The sequence below is a fragment of the Asparagus officinalis genome, chromosome 4 (genome assembly GCF_001876935.1).
Source record: "Asparagus officinalis chromosome 4, Aspof.V1, whole genome shotgun sequence".
In the NCBI taxonomy this organism is placed as follows: Eukaryota; Viridiplantae; Streptophyta; class Magnoliopsida; order Asparagales; family Asparagaceae; genus Asparagus; species Asparagus officinalis.
The window spans coordinates 106,725,914-106,743,535 of record NC_033797.1 but is presented as its reverse complement, the minus strand read 5'-3'; the positions used below and the strand labels follow the sequence as shown (position 1 = coordinate 106,743,535).

General features: G+C 37.5%; 2 protein-coding genes across 3 annotated transcripts in view; one reads left to right on the top strand and one right to left on the bottom strand.

Annotated features, from left to right (window-relative positions):
• The window catches only part of LOC109837941 (4-hydroxy-tetrahydrodipicolinate synthase, chloroplastic-like), a 32,673-nt gene extending 19,584 nt beyond the window's left edge, over positions 1-13,089 (top strand). The window contains exons 3-4 of one of the 2 annotated variants that reach the window (XM_020406330.1): positions 4,877-4,945; positions 11,980-13,089. In XM_020406330.1, coding sequence (XP_020261919.1) covers positions 4,877-4,945; positions 11,980-12,904 — 994 coding nt within the window. In that variant the 3' untranslated portion in view covers positions 12,905-13,089. The remainder of the gene's footprint in view (positions 1-4,876; positions 4,946-11,979) is intronic. The other variant, XM_020406331.1, reaches the window with a different exon arrangement.
• On the bottom strand, positions 14,697-17,280 carry LOC109839127 (protein FAR1-RELATED SEQUENCE 12-like). The gene is made up of 3 exons (XM_020407559.1): positions 17,212-17,280; positions 16,253-17,165; positions 14,697-14,782 (listed from the first exon to the last, which is right to left on the bottom strand). The coding sequence occupies exons 1-3, from the start codon at positions 17,278-17,280 to the stop codon at positions 14,697-14,699; spliced, it is 1,068 nt and encodes a 355-aa protein (XP_020263148.1).

Here is a 17,622-nt window from a genome sequence, read left to right as displayed (position 1 = left end):
GAAGGCCTATTTAAAGAGGTCAATTCTATGAAATAAAGCAATGAATATTTGAAGAAAATTTTGTTTCATTTGTGAAACTTTGGGTTATTGATTTGATCTAAGATTGAGTCAATGGTGGTGAAGCCAATGCCCGAGTTGCGATTCGTGATCATATCTTGTTAATTTTCCAAACCCTAGCTTTCCTCAAATCTTTGTTCTTCCCCAAATTTCCCAAATCCCTAACATAAAACCCTAAAATTCCCATCGTCCCGCATCAGATGGACTTTTAGAAAATGAATAATTGAAAGCATATATGATATTTAGCATAGCATAACTGAAAGCTCATTCTTTGTTAAGTGAAGTATACTATATGCAAGGACTTAAATGAAAATGAATAACTAATTATCTAAACCCAAGCCTCCAAAGCATAACTGAAAGCATACTTAGCATTGATCTATAGGTGTAACATGTAAATGGATTGATAATCAAACACTAAAATTCTAAATAGAAATTCTTTATGCACAAATCTTTAAGCACATGACAAGAACATCAAGATCACAGAAGTTCAGTTTTTTTCAGGTTAATTAAGCCCCATCTTCACATATAAATAACAAAATGTCAAAATCTACAATCTGCTGAATATTTCCCCAAAATTAAATAATTAAAATTTGATTTGAGAGATTTGATTTACCTTATTCTCTATTGTAGGCTAAGCCTAAAAGAGAATGGAATGGATATTTGATGAGGTGGTCGAGGTGAAGCATGATGAGCTTCTATTGGTCAGCTGCTGTTCGAGGGCGGCTGCTGTTCGAGGGCGGCTATTCTTGCTGGAGCTTTGAAGACTCCAGCGAAGAATTGTTGCTGGAGAATTGCTGCCTGAGAGGAGCTGCTGCTGAAGGAGAAGCTCGCTGGAGGAGATCGCCAGAGGAGATTACTGGAGGAGCTCTTAAAGATGGATTTCAGCACTAAGCTTTTTTAAGAGTAGAGATGAAGCGCTGACGACGAGACTCAAGCGAAAGATATTGGAATAGGGTTTTAATTACAATGGGGTTGGTTTTGGGTCGGTTTTGGGTCCTCAACTTAAAAATCCGCTATTTAAAATGGCGCTTAAAGCGCTATTTAAAATGGCGCTTAAAGCGCTTTTTAAGCGCTAATAGCGCATTTTAACCGCTAATAGCGCTTTTTAACCGCTAGTAGCGCTATTAAGCGCTTTTTAACCGCTAGTAGCGCTATTATGCGCTTTTCACCGCGATTATGAGCGGAAAGCAGAAATGCCCGCAAGAGTCGACCGCTTAGCATGAAAGCCTAGCGGTATGTGGCTACGACCAATATTGAAACCGCTATAGCGTCGCTATTGGGCGCTATTTACAACACTGTTATTTAAATACAGTTTTGCCAAACATCTTAACTGCGAAAGCAGATTATGATATATGAGTACTAAATGATTTTTTTTTGCAGCTTATATAAGTGGTTATTTTCCAATTTGGTTATTTTCAACGTAAGTGGCATCTAATCTTGTAAAATACAGAAAAAACATCGCAAAAAGCGGAAGCGGCACGTTTTCGCTCCGCTATGACCCAAAAGCGCTTTCGAGATGAAAAAAAAATCCTAAATGCAATCCAAAGCGGCCTAAAAGTGGTCCGAAGTGATCAAAGACAGCCAAAAGCGGTCTAAAAGAGGTCCATAGAGGCTAAAAGCAGCCAAAGTGCTAGTGTAAAGCGATTAACCGCTTTACATGTTTTTTTTTTACATATGTACTCAGTTGGAAGAAACTTAGAACAATGATGATGATTGTATTTAATAAGCATGTTGTCTTACCTTTGATAATTTACATTAAGTCATTAATTTGTTGACTGTGGTGTGCGTATCAAACTGTATTCTATTTTATCACATTACAATTTGTATATTATTTAACAATGTTGCATTAATCTAAGCAATTGTTACACATCTATTTTATGCGTAGGATCAATATAAATAATCATATGCATCTAAAGAAAAAGTTCATCCATTTTTTGCTTGTTTTATAATTTTCAAAAATTTCCTATATTTTTCTTTATTTTTGGGATTATTTTCCCTTTTTGCAATTGTTAAACATCCATTTTTTGCTTATTTTTGGTATTATTTTTCAAAAATTCCTCCATTTTTTGCTTGTTTGAAAATTTGACATTGGTTTTTTCCCGCTTAAGCCCTAAAAAGCTAAACCAGCACTTTGCGGCTTTGCTCTGTTTTCCATAACGTTGCTGCCATTTGAAGTTTTGCGATATAAGTGGTTTCATCCTCATAGTATAGCAGGTGTATTTGCAATTACCCTGATAATCAAGACATAATATTTATTTTAATGAGACTGAAATATCGAAACCAACTAAATTATCCTTTTATTTCCATTATATGTTAGAGCAAGATGACAATTGCAAGAAAACATTTATTATTCCAAATTAACTCATTATCTTCAGCAACAACAAATGAAGGGAGGTTTATCTCCAACAGGGTTAAGCACACACTTTGCAAGCTTACAATCCTAAGTCCTAACCCACCAATTTACACGGCTTCAGACACTCTACATCCTCTCTGCATGGCGCGGGATAAAAATGACACATTTTAGCCTTAATGGGCAGTGATGAATGTCCTGAAAAAAATTTATATTTAAATAAAAATATCTTAATTGACAGAGTTAAGACTTTCGAAAAATTGCTTACCAGTTATACTAACCGATGAAGAAGACAAGGAGAGCGATGAAGATGATTGCAGAATTTTAGAGGTCATCTTCACCTTAAGAAATTGTAGAGAACTTAGAGAATTAAGGGAGGAACACCTCTTTATATATAAGCAGGGTTTTAATACACTAAATCTGTGAAGATTTGCTCTTTGAATAATAGTTCTCTAGTATATGTGTTTGCTGAATGACACATGCATTATTTCTGAATCTTTAGATGTGAGGCCGGACTAAGAATTTAGTGATTAAATTTGTGAATCCTCAAGGATTTGCTCTATTTGGACTAGTATCTTGTTTTCATGTGTTGTGAAGAATGCATGTATTTATGAAACCGTAGGTTCTCTTCTCACCACCAAAAATTCGAGTACAATGCTCTTACTTCTCTCACTTTGTCAAAACAAGAAGTCAGACCGTCACAAGTGTAATTCACTTGAAACGAATAATATTATAGATAGAAAGGATAAGGATTAGTTTAGTAAACTCACCAAAACAAAGCTGCGGTTGATCCGAGCCCAATTTTGAGATAAACTCGTTATGTTTTGGTCCACTGGTTGTGGGTAAAAAAGAAAGTCATTTGTGAGGCTTTTTTGGCTTAGGAAAAACTAGGCAAATACTAGCTTAGTGTTTTCCCAAACAAGGTTCTTGCCAAAATAGGTGCGCAAACACTGGCTCAGTTTTTCTCAAGTAAGGTTCTTACAAGTTAAGACTAGGATCAATCCTGGTCCTTTTTTGGGAGGTTGCTAAACATGCACTAAGGACTTCTTTTTATAGAGAACTATCATCCCTAAATTATCAAGTTATGATTATCAAATGTCCTCTTTGTACTTACAAAAATAAATTAAATTTTGTATGTATGGTTTTTTCACAGAACAACGCCTAAATTAGACCGAATTTCACGTTACTATCCTTAACTACTTGAGTTTCAAATTACCACCCTTATGTGCCTTTCCTCCGTCAACATATAACCACCTATGCCCACTTTCGTCCAAATTTTTTATCCAAAAAAGTTTTGTTTTACGGATTTACCTACATCTGTTGTAGGCACAACAGTGCAGTAGGCACAATACCTGCATGAGTAAATTTGTCACAACATTTTTTCGCCATTCTGTCAACATATAACCACCATCCTCACTTCCATCCATTCTCCATCCAAGAAAATGTTATCTGATGGATTTACCTATAGGTCCCATATTTGTTATAGGCAGAATGGTTTAGTGGTACATGTGCATGGAATGAGATTGATGACTGGAGCTAAGTCAACTAAAATGGCAACTCATTCTTGGTAGATGCTTACGTGGATAAATTTGTCATGATCTAAGATATACGGATAATAAGCTAACACCAAGCTACTTGTTGATATGGTCCTGTGGAGACACTAATATAAAAGCTTGTATCTAGTTCTCTTCATGTAGATTCTGCTATTGAGCTGTGCTCTTAATGAAATATGTAGTGCTGATATGGTTTGTGTATATGTAGATTCTGCTATTGAGCTGTGCTCTTAATGACATATGTAGTACTGATATGGTTTGTGTATATGCATTTAATGTTGCACTCATGTTGCTTCCTCCTATATGAGCCTAGAAGCTGCCTTTTTTTTAAATGAGAGCTTAGGCAAGTTCTTTGGAGCACTAGTTGTCACAACTAGGTCTTGAGTTACATTTTCCCCATAAGGATTTTGTGATTGAAACCATCCAGTGTTTGTTCAGTGCTTTGCTAACATATTTTCTACTCTATCATACTTTAGTATCATTCTGAAGGGACATGGGTGATAATGGTTGGTGTAATAGGTAACTCAGCTAAGGGATTTTGAACCATTCAACTGTTGACCAAAAGTATCTAAGGCTATGGGCTCATGTATGCAATAATTTAAGGCTCAACTAAACATGTGCTGGAATTATGGATGTTACAAAGATGAAATGAGAAGGGCTTTAGCATGAATCATACTAATAATATCTTACTTCCAGTATTACAATTTTTTGTTAGTAAACTAGCAAGGATCATGAGTATGATCTTTTTTTCGTGCAATTTTACTCCCCAGTTTTTGTCTAATCTTAAGATACACGTAAACTTCATAATGTGTTGGCTAAACTTTTCATCAGTACTTTTCATAATTTCTCTTCATCATTTGTAGCTCATTCTATAATCTAAGCTCAGCATCATCTGTGCTGAATTACACTTTGTCAGTGCAGTAGCAATTATTTATTGTGGATTAGCTAGTTTGGATCGGTTCAACTTCTCGCAAATTGTACAAAGGTGATTTTGCGATTTTAATAGTTATTAAATTTATTTTTGAAATCCTTAACATAATTTCTATGCAAGAAATGAATCAAGAACTTCCCTTGGCTTCGCCCTTTTGAATACGGATTCCATCATGAGTATGGCTTTATATCATGAGTATGGTTTTATCATGACCTCGATGACTAATATGCGGTTAACAGAAATGCTGTTATCTTTTGGATGTTTGAATTTCTAGCATCATCAACACAGCCAACTGAAGTATCATGGTCATATTTGGAGGGACTTATTTTTTGGTCGTGTTGTATATCTCTGTGAAGGAGTGAATGCAATGTTGTAAGGTTGGTAAGGACGATCATGAAGTTTCACTTGGTGCAGTTCTGTTATCTGTATTCCTCCAGAGGTATAAGGTTTAACAGTTAACAAATATGTAGGGATACTCTCTCAGGAGGGTTCATCTGGAGATGGAGAGAACGAGGGAGCCATAAACAGATACTCTGTGGAACTTTAAGTTGTCTTGATGCTTAAACTCAGCTTTCCAAGACTGTAGTTTAGCTGCTGGTCATCCTACGTATTAAAATTGAGTAGTGATAACTAGACTACTCCCCGCAAACTGCTCCTACCCTATAAGAGAGAGAAATGTGGGCTCCATCCTCTTCAAGTTTTATCCAAATTGATTACTGATTGAAGTAGAACTTGTCTTCCTTGTAGTGTGAGAGTAGTTTGGTAGAGTGTAATCTAGTTGACCATATTTATTAAAATTACGCCTACTTGATTTCCAAGTTATTGGACCTCTTCCAGTCAGATACATGCCTCTCGTTCTGCTTTACCAGATAAAAGTCTCATGATCTTCGTTATGTATTACTCTACAAATTTTTTCGAGCTACCTTCTTTCTTTATCACGACTCCTTTGATCCCATTACATGGCCTTCATTAGTTGAATTTATTATGTCTTATCCGTTTTCTCTTCCAACTGTGAACTGGATCTTCACATTTCCTATTTATATCTTTTTAAAAGTCATTGTTTGATCAATGTTGCTACCATTTTTGCTACCATTTGCCTTTGTTTTTCCCTTCAGAATGAGCTGTATTTATTGGTTGTTGAGGAAAAATCTATTCTTTCAAATATAACTCAACGTGCTTGTATGTCTAGTTCTCTCTCCTTATTAACAATTACTCTGTAGTTCATGGCTGTATTGTATAACTGGAATATAACCCCCATCAAGTTTCTTTCTCTTTACAAGATATATGGTTGGAGGATCTCGGTACATTTAAGTTCCTTCTGCATCCTATATATTCCGATTGCTATTATTGCGCATAGTGTCATGCAATTATCAGTATCTGGATAAAGGACTTCATCCTATATATTTTATTCCTTTCCTACTCATTGAACTCCTTAAGTAATTGATCAGACTGGTGACAATCAGACAAAATTTCAGTAACGATTCCCTCTTTAGCTTGGCAATTATCACTTATCACTTATCAGTCTTAAAGCACAGACTGGATCTTAGAACTCTATTACTTTCCCTCTTACCAAAAGCCTTCAGTAATTTGGAGCCTTCGCCTCCATATTTCAGATAGAAGACGTATCCCACTTTTGCACCTCTCTTTCACTTCACATTTGGTTTTCACTGAAATATCATTACCCCTTTAATAACTAAGCTACTAAATTGCTTTGTTGAAATCTATGTCGAGGTGTTGCATTGATTTTGGTCCAGCCTCTGTCTTATTGCCAAATGTGTTTCATGCCCTTCCACTATAGGATACAGAACGATCAGCTGCTGTTTGTATTTAGCAATACAAGCACACCTGCACAAACAGGTCACTGTTTCTTAAGTGATGCATATCATCAACTTCAATCTTGTGCTGATAACAAGCAAGTAATTCTATCATCATATTGTTTCCCTGTCTCCCTCTTGCAGGATATAGATAGGTGGGAAGAGCTGAATCACTTTGGTTTATCAGTGACCCTGGTATGTCAATAAAGGAAAGACATTGTTTAGTTGTGTTGGAGTTTGCAGCAACTAAGCAAGGAGGAGTGTTGATGGATTGCTTTCAGTTACTGCAACAAAGACTCAGTCAATTTGTGCTGCTGTTATTTTCCTTATTTTTAGCCATTTTCTGTTTTCCAGTTAAACACTACTAGTTAGTGATGTTAGTGGCTGGATTTTAGTTGTTGTTGATAGTGGAACATGATTCCAAGTAGTTGCTTGAATTTAGGAGTCACTAGATGAAATTTTTCTGTATTTAAGTATCATTTCTGTTCAATAGAAGTGTGTGGACATTTTACAGCAATATCCTCTTTGTTGCAGTAACTGAAAGCAATCCATCAACACTCCTCCTTGCTTAGTTGCTGCAAACTCCAAGCTTTTCTCTAAGAAACTCAAATTTGCTTCTTGGCAAAGGTTTTGTGAAAATGTCTGCTAGCTGAAGATCAGTTTTGCAGTACTTCAGAACAATAGAACCTTCTTTCTGCAGATCTCTAAGAAAGAACAACTTAATGTTGAAATGCTTCGTTTTCCCGTGAAAAACAGGATTAGTTGAGATTGCAATTGCTGCTTGATTATCCACAAATACATCTGTGGACTTTTCTTGCTTCAAATTTAGATCAACCATCAACTTTCTAAGCCATAAAGCCTGATTTGCAGCAGCTGTTGCTGCAATAAATTCTGCTTCAGCAGTTGATTGTGCAACAATCTCCTGCTTTTTGGAACACCATGAAAAAATACCAGAACCAAGATTAAAGCAATAACCAGAAGTGCTCTTCATATCATCAGAAGAGCCAGCATGATCACTATCAGAATATCCCTGTAGAACACAATTCTGACTTGCATAGAACTTTATTCCAAAATCCAATGTTCCCTTGACATATCTAATCACTCTTTTTGCTGCTCTAAGATGAGTTTCAGTTGCACAATTAGTGAACCTGGATAGCAAATTTACAGCATGCAAAATATCTGGCCTTGTTGCTGTAAGATACATGAGGCAACCAACTAGGCTTCTGTAAAGAGTTTCATCAACTCTTTCAGCTTCATCATGTTTGCTCAACTTCTCCTTTTGACACATTGGAGTAGGCATGTTCTTGCAATCCTTCATTCTGAATTTTTTTAAGATCTCCTTTGCATACTTCTTCTGGCAAACAAAGACTTCACCTCTTTTCTGCTGAATCTCCATTCCAAGAAAATAAGCCATCTCTCCCAAATCTGTCATTTCAAAGGTCTGTTTCATGTCTTCCTTGAACTTGTTAACAAGCTCACCATTACTTCCTGTCACCAGCAAGTCATCAACGTATAATGAGACAATAACAAAATTCACTTCGTCACCTTTAATGTAGAGTGTAGCTTCACTGAGGCTTTTTCTGAAACCAAGCTGCATCAAATGCTCATCAATTCTGCTGTACCAGGCTCTAGGTGCCTGCTTCAGACCATACAATGCTTTCTTGAGCAAATACACATCATCTTCATGCCCTTTGACTGTAAATCCATCAGGCTGCTCAACATATATCTCCTCCTCAAGAAAACCATTTAAGAATGCAGACTTTACATCTAACTGGTAAACTTTCCAGTCTTTTTGTGTAGCAATGGCAAGTAATAATCTGATTGTATCAAGTCGAGCAACAGGAGCAAATGTATCAGAAAAATCAACACCAAAAATTTGAGCATACCCTTTCACAACAAGTCTGGCTTTGTACTTGTTGATTGAGCCATCTGCATTCAATTTTGTTCTGAACACCCATTTTACTCCTATCACTTTCCTATCTGCAGGCCTCTTCACAAGTTGCCAGGTCTGATTTTTCTCAATCATGCCCAGCTCCTCCTTCATTGCAGCTATCCATTTTGGATCTTTCTTTGCTTCCCAGAAGTCTGCTGGTTCAAGAACAGCAACATTACACCTTTGATAAATATCAGAAAGTGATCTCATACCTCTTACAGGAACTTCATCCACCAATTCATCTTCTTTCAAATGGAATTTTGAAGTCTGGTTTGAGACTGAAGTTGATTGCTTTCCTTTCCAGTTCCATTCTTCATTTTCCATAAAGTGCACATCTCTACTTATAAGAATTTTCCTTGTGTGAGGTTGGAAAATTCTATAAGCTTTAGAGACAGTATTATAACCCACAAAAAATCCCTGTCTCTGCCTTTTTGTCAAGCTTATCTCTCTTGATCTGTGGCACATAAGTAAAGCACAAACATCCAAAAACTTTTAGATTTTTCAAATTAGGTTTGAATCCATACCATGCCTCAAAAGGAGTCTTCCCATTAACGGCTTTAGTAGGAAGCCTGTTCAACAAGAACACTGCCGTGTTTGTTGCTTCTGCCCAGTACTCCTTAGGCAAATTTTTCTCATGCATCATGCATCTTGCCATCTCAAAGATTGTTCTGTTCTTCCTTTCACTGACTCCATTTTGTTGTGGAGTGTATGGGGCAGTTAACTGATGCTCAATGCCAGCGTCCTCACAAAACTGATTGAATTGATTTGAAGTATACTCTTTGCCATTATCTGACCTCAGCATTTGAATGGTACAACCACTTTGATTCTCGATCCATTGCTTAAATCTCCAAAAAACGCCCGCAACTTCTGATTTAAATCTGAGAAAATAAATCCAGCACATACGAGTGAAGTCATCAATAAAGATTATGTAATATTTACTCCCCTTAAGTGAAAGAGTTCTCTGAGGTCCCGCAAGATCAGTGTGGATGAGTTGCAGCTTCTCAGTTGCTCTCCAGATAGATTTCTGGAACGGAAGTCTTGCTTGTTTGCCATATTGACAGGCCTTGCAACCTGGTAGTTCTAACTCCAGTTGAGGCAGACCTTCAACAAGCTCTTTTCTCTGCAAGTTTAGTACTGCAGCATGGTGAAAATGGCCGAGTCTTTTGTGCCAAGTTTCTGTGATGCTAGCAACTGAGTAAGCTGCTTGCTCCTCCTGCAATGGATCTAGTGCAAAGCTCTTCCCCTTCATCTTCACTTTGAATACTTCTTTGCCTTCTGAATCCTTGATTTGACACTGATTTGTTTCAAAGATAACTTTGAAACCCTTCTCAAGCAACTGGCCAACACTCAATAGATTTTGGCTAATATTAGGTACAAATAAAACATCTCTGATAAGTTTTGTACCTGAAGCATTTTCAATTGCCACGGTGCCTTTTCCCTTAACCGCGATATATTCTACATTGCCTATTCTCACTTTGGATACCACAGAAGTGTCTAGCTCCTTAAACAGATCACGATCAAATGTCATGTGGTTTGTGCAACCACTGTCAACAAGCCACTTGTCACTCAAGTTGCTAGTAGCAAAACAAGATGCTACAAAGAGTTGCTCCTCCTCTTCTTGATCAGCTACTTGAGCATCATTCTTCTGCTTCAAATTCGCTTGTGTCACAGTCTTTTGTTGAATGTTGCTCTTGCAAATTCTTTGATGATGTCCCATCTTCTGGCACTTCTCACATTGCTGGTCTGGCTTTCTCCAGCATTTGAATTCTGGCACTTCTCACATTGCTGGTCTGGCTTTCTCCAGCATTTGAAAGGTGGATGACCCTTCCTTCCACAGTGTTTACAAGGAGGAAAATCAGTCTGGCTTTCTCCAGCATTTGAAAGGTGGATGACCCTTCCTTCCACAGTGTTTACAAGGAGGAAAATCAGATTTTGTTCCCTTACTGGTATTAGGAGAATCAGAACCTGAGTTTCCCTTCTTTTATTTCTCATTCTTCTTCCCTTTTCCTCCTTGACTGAACTGAGCTTTTGCAGCTAATGCACCTTCAACAGACCCTTCAGACCTCAAAAGTCTTCTCTGTTCTTGTGCCTGCAAAGCATTCAACAATTCTGCCAAGCTAACCCTTGACATATCCTTAGTGTTCTCCAGCGAAGAGATGGTTGCTTCGAACCTTTCAGGAATTGTTACAAGAATCTTTTGAACAATTCTAGAATCAGGAAATTCAGAGCCAAGTAACCTTACTTTGTTGGCAATGCTGAGTAATTTGTCAGAATACTCTTTGACAGTCTCTGAATCCTTCATCTTCTGAAGTTCAAATTCTCTAATCAAATTGAGAATTTGCATTCCTTTAATCCTCTCATCTCCTTCATACTCTTTCTTCAGGAAGTTCCAGACATCAAAAGCTGACTTCATAGTCATAATCCTGACAAAGATTTCAGGTGAGACAGCAGCAAATAACATAGCTCTCGCCTTTGACTTCCTTGATTTCTTCTCCTTTTGATTCTTAATCTGCGCCATGGTTGGATTCGGCTCTCGCCTTTGACTTCCTTGATTTCTTCTCCTTTTGATTCTTAATCTGCGCCATGGTTGGATTCGCAGGCAATGGAGGAACTTCGTAGTCCTCCTCGACAGCTTCCCAGAGATCATTTGCCTCCAGATGAGCCTCCATTCTTGCTGCCCACACGTGATAGCCTTCTCCATTGAAGACAGGTGGTGCTAGTGCAGTGAAAGGAGTTTCAGATGAATCCATGTAATGTGTTTCTCTCAGTCACAGGTCCCTCAAGAAGAGAGCTCTGATACCACTTTGTTGGAGTTTTATGCTGTAAAACTGACTTTGAGAAAGAAATAAAGGCAAGAACAACAAAGGATATTGCTGTAAAATGTCCACACACTTCTATTGAACAGAAATGATACTTAAATACAGAAAAATTTCATCTAGTGACTCCTAAATTCAAGCAACTACTTGGAATCATGTTCCACTATCAACAACAACTAAAATCCAGCCACTAACATCACTAACTAGTAGTGTTTAACTGGAAAACAGAAAATGGCTAAAAATAAGGAAAATAACAGCAGCACAAATTGACTGAGTCTTTGTTGCAGTAACTGAAAGCAATCCATCAACAAGTTGTTTGCATAACATAGGACAGACTTTCTTTTTATTCGTATAACTAGAAAAAGATTTGTACAATCTAAACACAAACTATTCTTGTTGATTAAATTTGGGTGATCACTAATTTATTTACCTCTGAAATACTCAAAATGTTTCTAACTCATGTACTCAATTCCACTCCACATGCTCATTTTTGTGCTTCTGCTAACATCTCTCTGGCACTCACAGGACATCAGTGGTTGATATAAAAAGTCTCAGATTAATCACAGCCATTAAGACCCCATACTTGCCCAATGGTAGATTTGATCTTGAAGCCTACGATTCCCTGATGCACTTGCAAATAGTCAATGGTGCTGAGGGTGTAATCGTCGGAGGAACAACCGGTGAAGGCCACCTTATGAGTTGGGATGAGCACATCATGCTCATTGGCCACACAGTCAATTGCTTTGGCACATCAATCAAAGTCATTGGCAATACTGGGAGTAACTCAACTAGAGAAGCAAAGCATGCAACTGAACAAGGTTTTGCCGTAGGTATGCACGCAGCATTGCACATAAATCCTTATTATGGGAAAACATCATTGAAAGGATTAGTCTCGCATTTTCAGTCAGTTCTTTCTATGGGCCCAACCATAATCTACAATGTACCTTCCAGAACTGGACAAGATATTCCTCCTTCAGTTATAGATGCAATCTCTGAAAATTCCAACATGGCAGGTGTCAAAGAATGTGTCGGAAACGAAAGGATTCAAGAGTATACCAATAAAGGAATTGTTATATGGAGTGGTAACGATGATGAGTGTCATGATAGTAGATGGATGTATGGGGCTACTGGAGTTGTATCAGTTACTAGCAATCTTGTTCCTGGTTTGATGTGTGAGCTTATGTTTCAGGGCATGAACCCATTATTGAATTCGAAATTGATGCCATTGTTTAAGTGGTTGTTTCAGGAGCCAAACCCGATAGGCTTGAATACTGCGCTTGCTCAGCTTGGGGTGATTAGGCCTGTTTTCAGGTTGCCTTATCAACCTCTGCCTTTTGCAAAAAGGGTTGAATTTGTGAAGATAGTTGAGAGTATTGGGAGAGAGTATTTTGTGGGAGAAAAAGATGTACAAGTTCTTCATGATGAAGAGTTTCTGTTGGTTGATGGGTAAGTTTGGTATATGTTATGTTAGATTACCATTTAGGAACGGTTCTATCAGAGTTTCTGTCTTTTGGTGTAATGGTTGTAGTGTCTATTAAAATCTCACTTTATTCTGAGATTGTAAGAACCCTTTATTTGTATTTGGTTTTTACCTGAAGTATACTCTGCTTCATTTTAATCTCCTTTGATTATATCTTTTTTTGGGTTATTTGCGTATATACCCCTTAAATCATTTTAATATCCTTTGATTCTTCATTATTAATGTTCAATTTATTCTTCTTTGCTCTATCTGTGGAATGTTATATATTAGCATTTTATTTTTCCTTTATAATATAACTTTTTCTCATGCAACTCTTTAGTGAGAAAAGGGCTAAATGACACTTAAATACCCTATTTTTTCACTACCTTTACGCTTAAATATCTTATGTTGTAAAAAAAAGGCACATTATTTCCTATATTATATATAATATATATATATATATATATATATATATTATATATATATAATATGGAAATGTGTATGCGTTGGTAGCGCTAGCTTCTCGGTGTTGCAGGATTTTTTCGAAAAAAACCCGCATTTAATGCTCGTGACCTTATCCTCTCTCTCTCTCTCTCTCCGAATCCCCCCTCTTTCCCAGATCCTCTCATCCTCCTCCCAAATCCGCCCTCTCTCTCCTTAAATCTGCTTCATCCTTCCCCAAATCCGCCTCTCCCGATCGTCGGGCGAGTCCCAAGCCGTCGCGAGATCGAGAGCCAAATCCACCCTCCCTCCGTCTTCGTCCCTCTGAGCCGCTGCGAGCGAGATCGAGCCAGATCCGCCCCTCCCCTCCGTCCTCCTCCCTCTGAGCCAATGCAAGATCGAGTCAGATCCGCCCCTCCCCTCCGTCCTCCTCCCAAATCTGTTTCCTCTCTCTTACAGATCCACGTCCCTCTCCACTGCCGTCGCGAGATCCGTCCAAGTTGTCGCGCGATCTCTCCTAGCATTTTAGCCAGATCGAGCTCTCTTCTCTCAGGTTCACACGCTCCGCACTGGGTTAAAATAAGCAGGACTTGGTTTAATAATTAGGTAGAAGTTTTCAAGAGGAGTTCATCATGGTTGCTCAAATTATATTTCTTACTAGATATTGGCTCAAGAACAAGTACCTGTTGGGGGAAATGATTATGGCACCACAAGTTTATGTAAACGAGCTTATATAACCTCGTGATTATATTGTTAGGAGGCGGAAATATTAAATTCAACACAAGTTAAGGCCTTCCTCAAGCAAAGCCTAACTTTGACACAACTTGCACATTCATAGGTCTTCAGAACATGTCCAACCACAATGAGTTTTGAATTCAGAATCTGTGATGAATGTATAATCCAAAGTTTACATTTCCTAGTGTCCAACCACAATGAGTTTTGAATTCAGAATCTGTGATGAATGTATAATCCAAAGTTTACATTTCCTAGCAAATATCTTGATCTTGTCGTAGACCTTAGATCTGTGATGAATGTATAATCCAAAGTTTACATTTCCTAGCAAATATCTTGATCTTGTCGTAGACCTTAGCACATTTAGGTTTGAAATTGATATGATAAGAATTGAACACAAATTTTCAGGTTATCCAAAGTTTACATTTCCTAGCACAAAATTTCAGGTTTGAAATTGATATAGCAAGAAAGTGTTTTTATATTGTGAAGAGAGGTCGACGATGGGGTATTTTTAATAATTGGGAGGAATGTAAATCTGATAAATTTCTAAATGCCTCCTACAAAGGGTTTGCAATGTACGAAGAGGCTTTGATTGAATGGGAGAAGTACACTATCGATCGTGATTCAGCATCCAGCTCAAGGCCTGTCCAGAAACCAGTTCAATTTCAACAACAAATATTTCCGGAGCGGCATAATCTAGATGAGGACAAGGAAAAATTTAGGGAAACTGTTATTTCCTCCATCTATATTTTTGCTTTAGGTTCAATGTTTACAATATTAGTGTTTATAGCATGTATCGTTGCTATTTTTGTTAGATTCTCTATTGCAAAAAGTATGTGATGTGATTTGTAAGTTATTATGTATTGGATCTTGGATGTTTCTCAACTAGGTTTGTAAGTAAATACAATATTATGTGATGTAATTTATTCTGAAATGCTAGTTGTGTGAATGAATAGGCTTATGCCTGACTGGATTATTTTGTATGTTGCATGAACTTCATTTCTAGCAGAGTGTTGTAGAAGAACACAAAAATGCTAAGAAGTGTTCTTCAATACAGTTAGAAGATTTCAAGGATGCATAATCTTAGGTTCTCTTTACAAAAAGAGGCATGCTGCTAGAGCCTGATAAACTTTTGCATAAAAAAAAAGAGGCATGCTGAATTTTTTTCGCATGCTTTGCTTGCCTGATTTTAAGAATATACCACCATGTTTATGATTCTAACCAAAAGGTAAAAATTCCATTTTACATTAGGGATAAAGACTGGTTCGCACGCACAAACTTAAGAAGCTGAGAAAATGTAACTTCAACAGGTTTCAAACAAACAAACAAACACTCATGCAGACACAAATGTTCATCTCTGGGAATTCAAATGTGCCAACTTAACATTATCTTTGTGCTATCAAGCAAAGCTAACACCATGATGCATTCTTCTTGCCATTTGGCATTTGCAGCATAGAAGATAACTGAAAATAAAATGTATTGGGTCCCATGTATTTGTCACTTGAGGCATATCCTCTTGGTACAATTTTATGCAGATGTTGTCTGAACAATCAACATTTGAAGAACTTTTGCATATTTAATAACTTGATCACTCAAATAACAGACATAAAGTAAGATATCCTGTCAACAGCCAAACTAAACACATTCATATCAGATAATCCTATCAACAACCAATCCTTGTTTATACAGTTTGACAGGTAAAATAGCATATCAAAAACTATTATCCTACCAGCATGCATCCAAACCAAAAGGTAGAGAGTTTCAACCAAAGTTACATCATCCAAAGTTACATCCAGGTGTTCTCACAAATTAGAATCATTTTCATGTTTCAAAACATAAAAAGTTACAACCAAAGTAGTCAATACATTTAGACCGAGATCTCATTTTTTTAAAGTATGCTCCAACAACCTGTGCCACAAGGATTCAATTTTTTTCACCAATAGACTAGAAAATTGAAGATTGATACAAAAAAATGCAAGCAAACAAAAAAAAAAAAAAACGAAAAGGGAACAAATTCAGACATATTTACTTGGACTGGGGTACCCAGTAAACAAACCTCATAATCTAGCACCCGTGCATATGTTTAGCTATAAATTACATGTCAAATTAATCATGAGATATGACTTTGTACTATGAAGTTTCATGAAAAAAAATTATTAATTGTACCTTTGCAAGTTGACTTTACAACTAGTTCTATAATGCCCGAGTTCATCACATATGCTACATATGCACATCTGCTACATATGCATTTCTTCCTTTCTTTCTTTTCTTGTGCTTGTTCTAAACCTGACTGGATTCTAGTAGCATTGCGTGGACGACCTTTAGTCCTTGCAGGTCTATCAGGATCACGAATTGTAATCTGAGGAATGTGCTCCATTGTATGTGAAATGGGTGCGAAAATCTGAGAACTATCCACCATTTGATCTTGAGTTTCTCCAACTTCTTCTTCAACTGATTCTATGAAATTTGTTAGCACATCATCAAGTTTTTGCATCTTCTCTTCTGAATCAAATGCAAGCTCGAGCGCATTATTGAATTTTGCTCTTAAAGCCCAAGATTTCAATAAATTAAGCTTCTCTTCACAGCTTGTGATATTTCTTCCAAGTACAATGTTGCCAACCCCAATGTTACAATGTCGAGCATGTATGGTCCAACGGTGTAGGATGTAATGGTCGGGTAATGAATTCATTTGACTAGCCACCACTAGTGATAATATATGTCTACATACAACACCATTAGTTTCAAACAAAGCACAAGTGCAACAGAACTGCATCTGACTGGATTGTTCATAAGTAACCACCTCCCATTTTCTCCTATCTGTAAACTTATAGATCTTGTATTCAACAATGTCCCCATCTTTTCTCAATTCTTCACAAAACTCTGTACCAAATCCTTTGAATTCAGTTTGGAACACATCAAACATATTGAGTGTATACATTTCTCCATCTTGGACCTTAATTGGATGTCCAAGGATCATGACAAGCTTTGTGTTAAGACTCTTAAAATCTTCATAGGCTTCACTTAAACGACGAGGAGTTACTGCTTTTTCATATTGTGTCACAAACTCGTGTAATTGAGTCTGTGAGTTAACATACCCATCAAAAAATGCATTAATACTTTCACACCTTTGGCTCGATCTCATTCCAGCAAAAAACGTGTCCTGAAGATAACATGGCACTCAGTGTTCTCGACATTTGTAAACTGTTTGCAACCATCAATCCCCTTCTTCATTTATATCAAACTTCTCCTTCATCTCAAGCCAATATCCTTCACATTGTTCAATTGAAGAACTATTATACCACAAGCCCTAATACCTTTAAAACTGTTCACCATAACGAGACACCGAGAGATCGAGCCAGATCCCTCCGAGCCACCGTGAGATCGAGATCCTCCTCCCTCTGAGCCACCATTAGATCGAGCCAGATCCGCCCCTCCCCTCCGTCCTCCTCCCTCTGAGCCGTCATGAGATCGAGCCTGATCCGCCCCTCCCCTCTGTCCTCCTCCCAAATCCTCTCATCCTCCTCTCAAATCCGCCG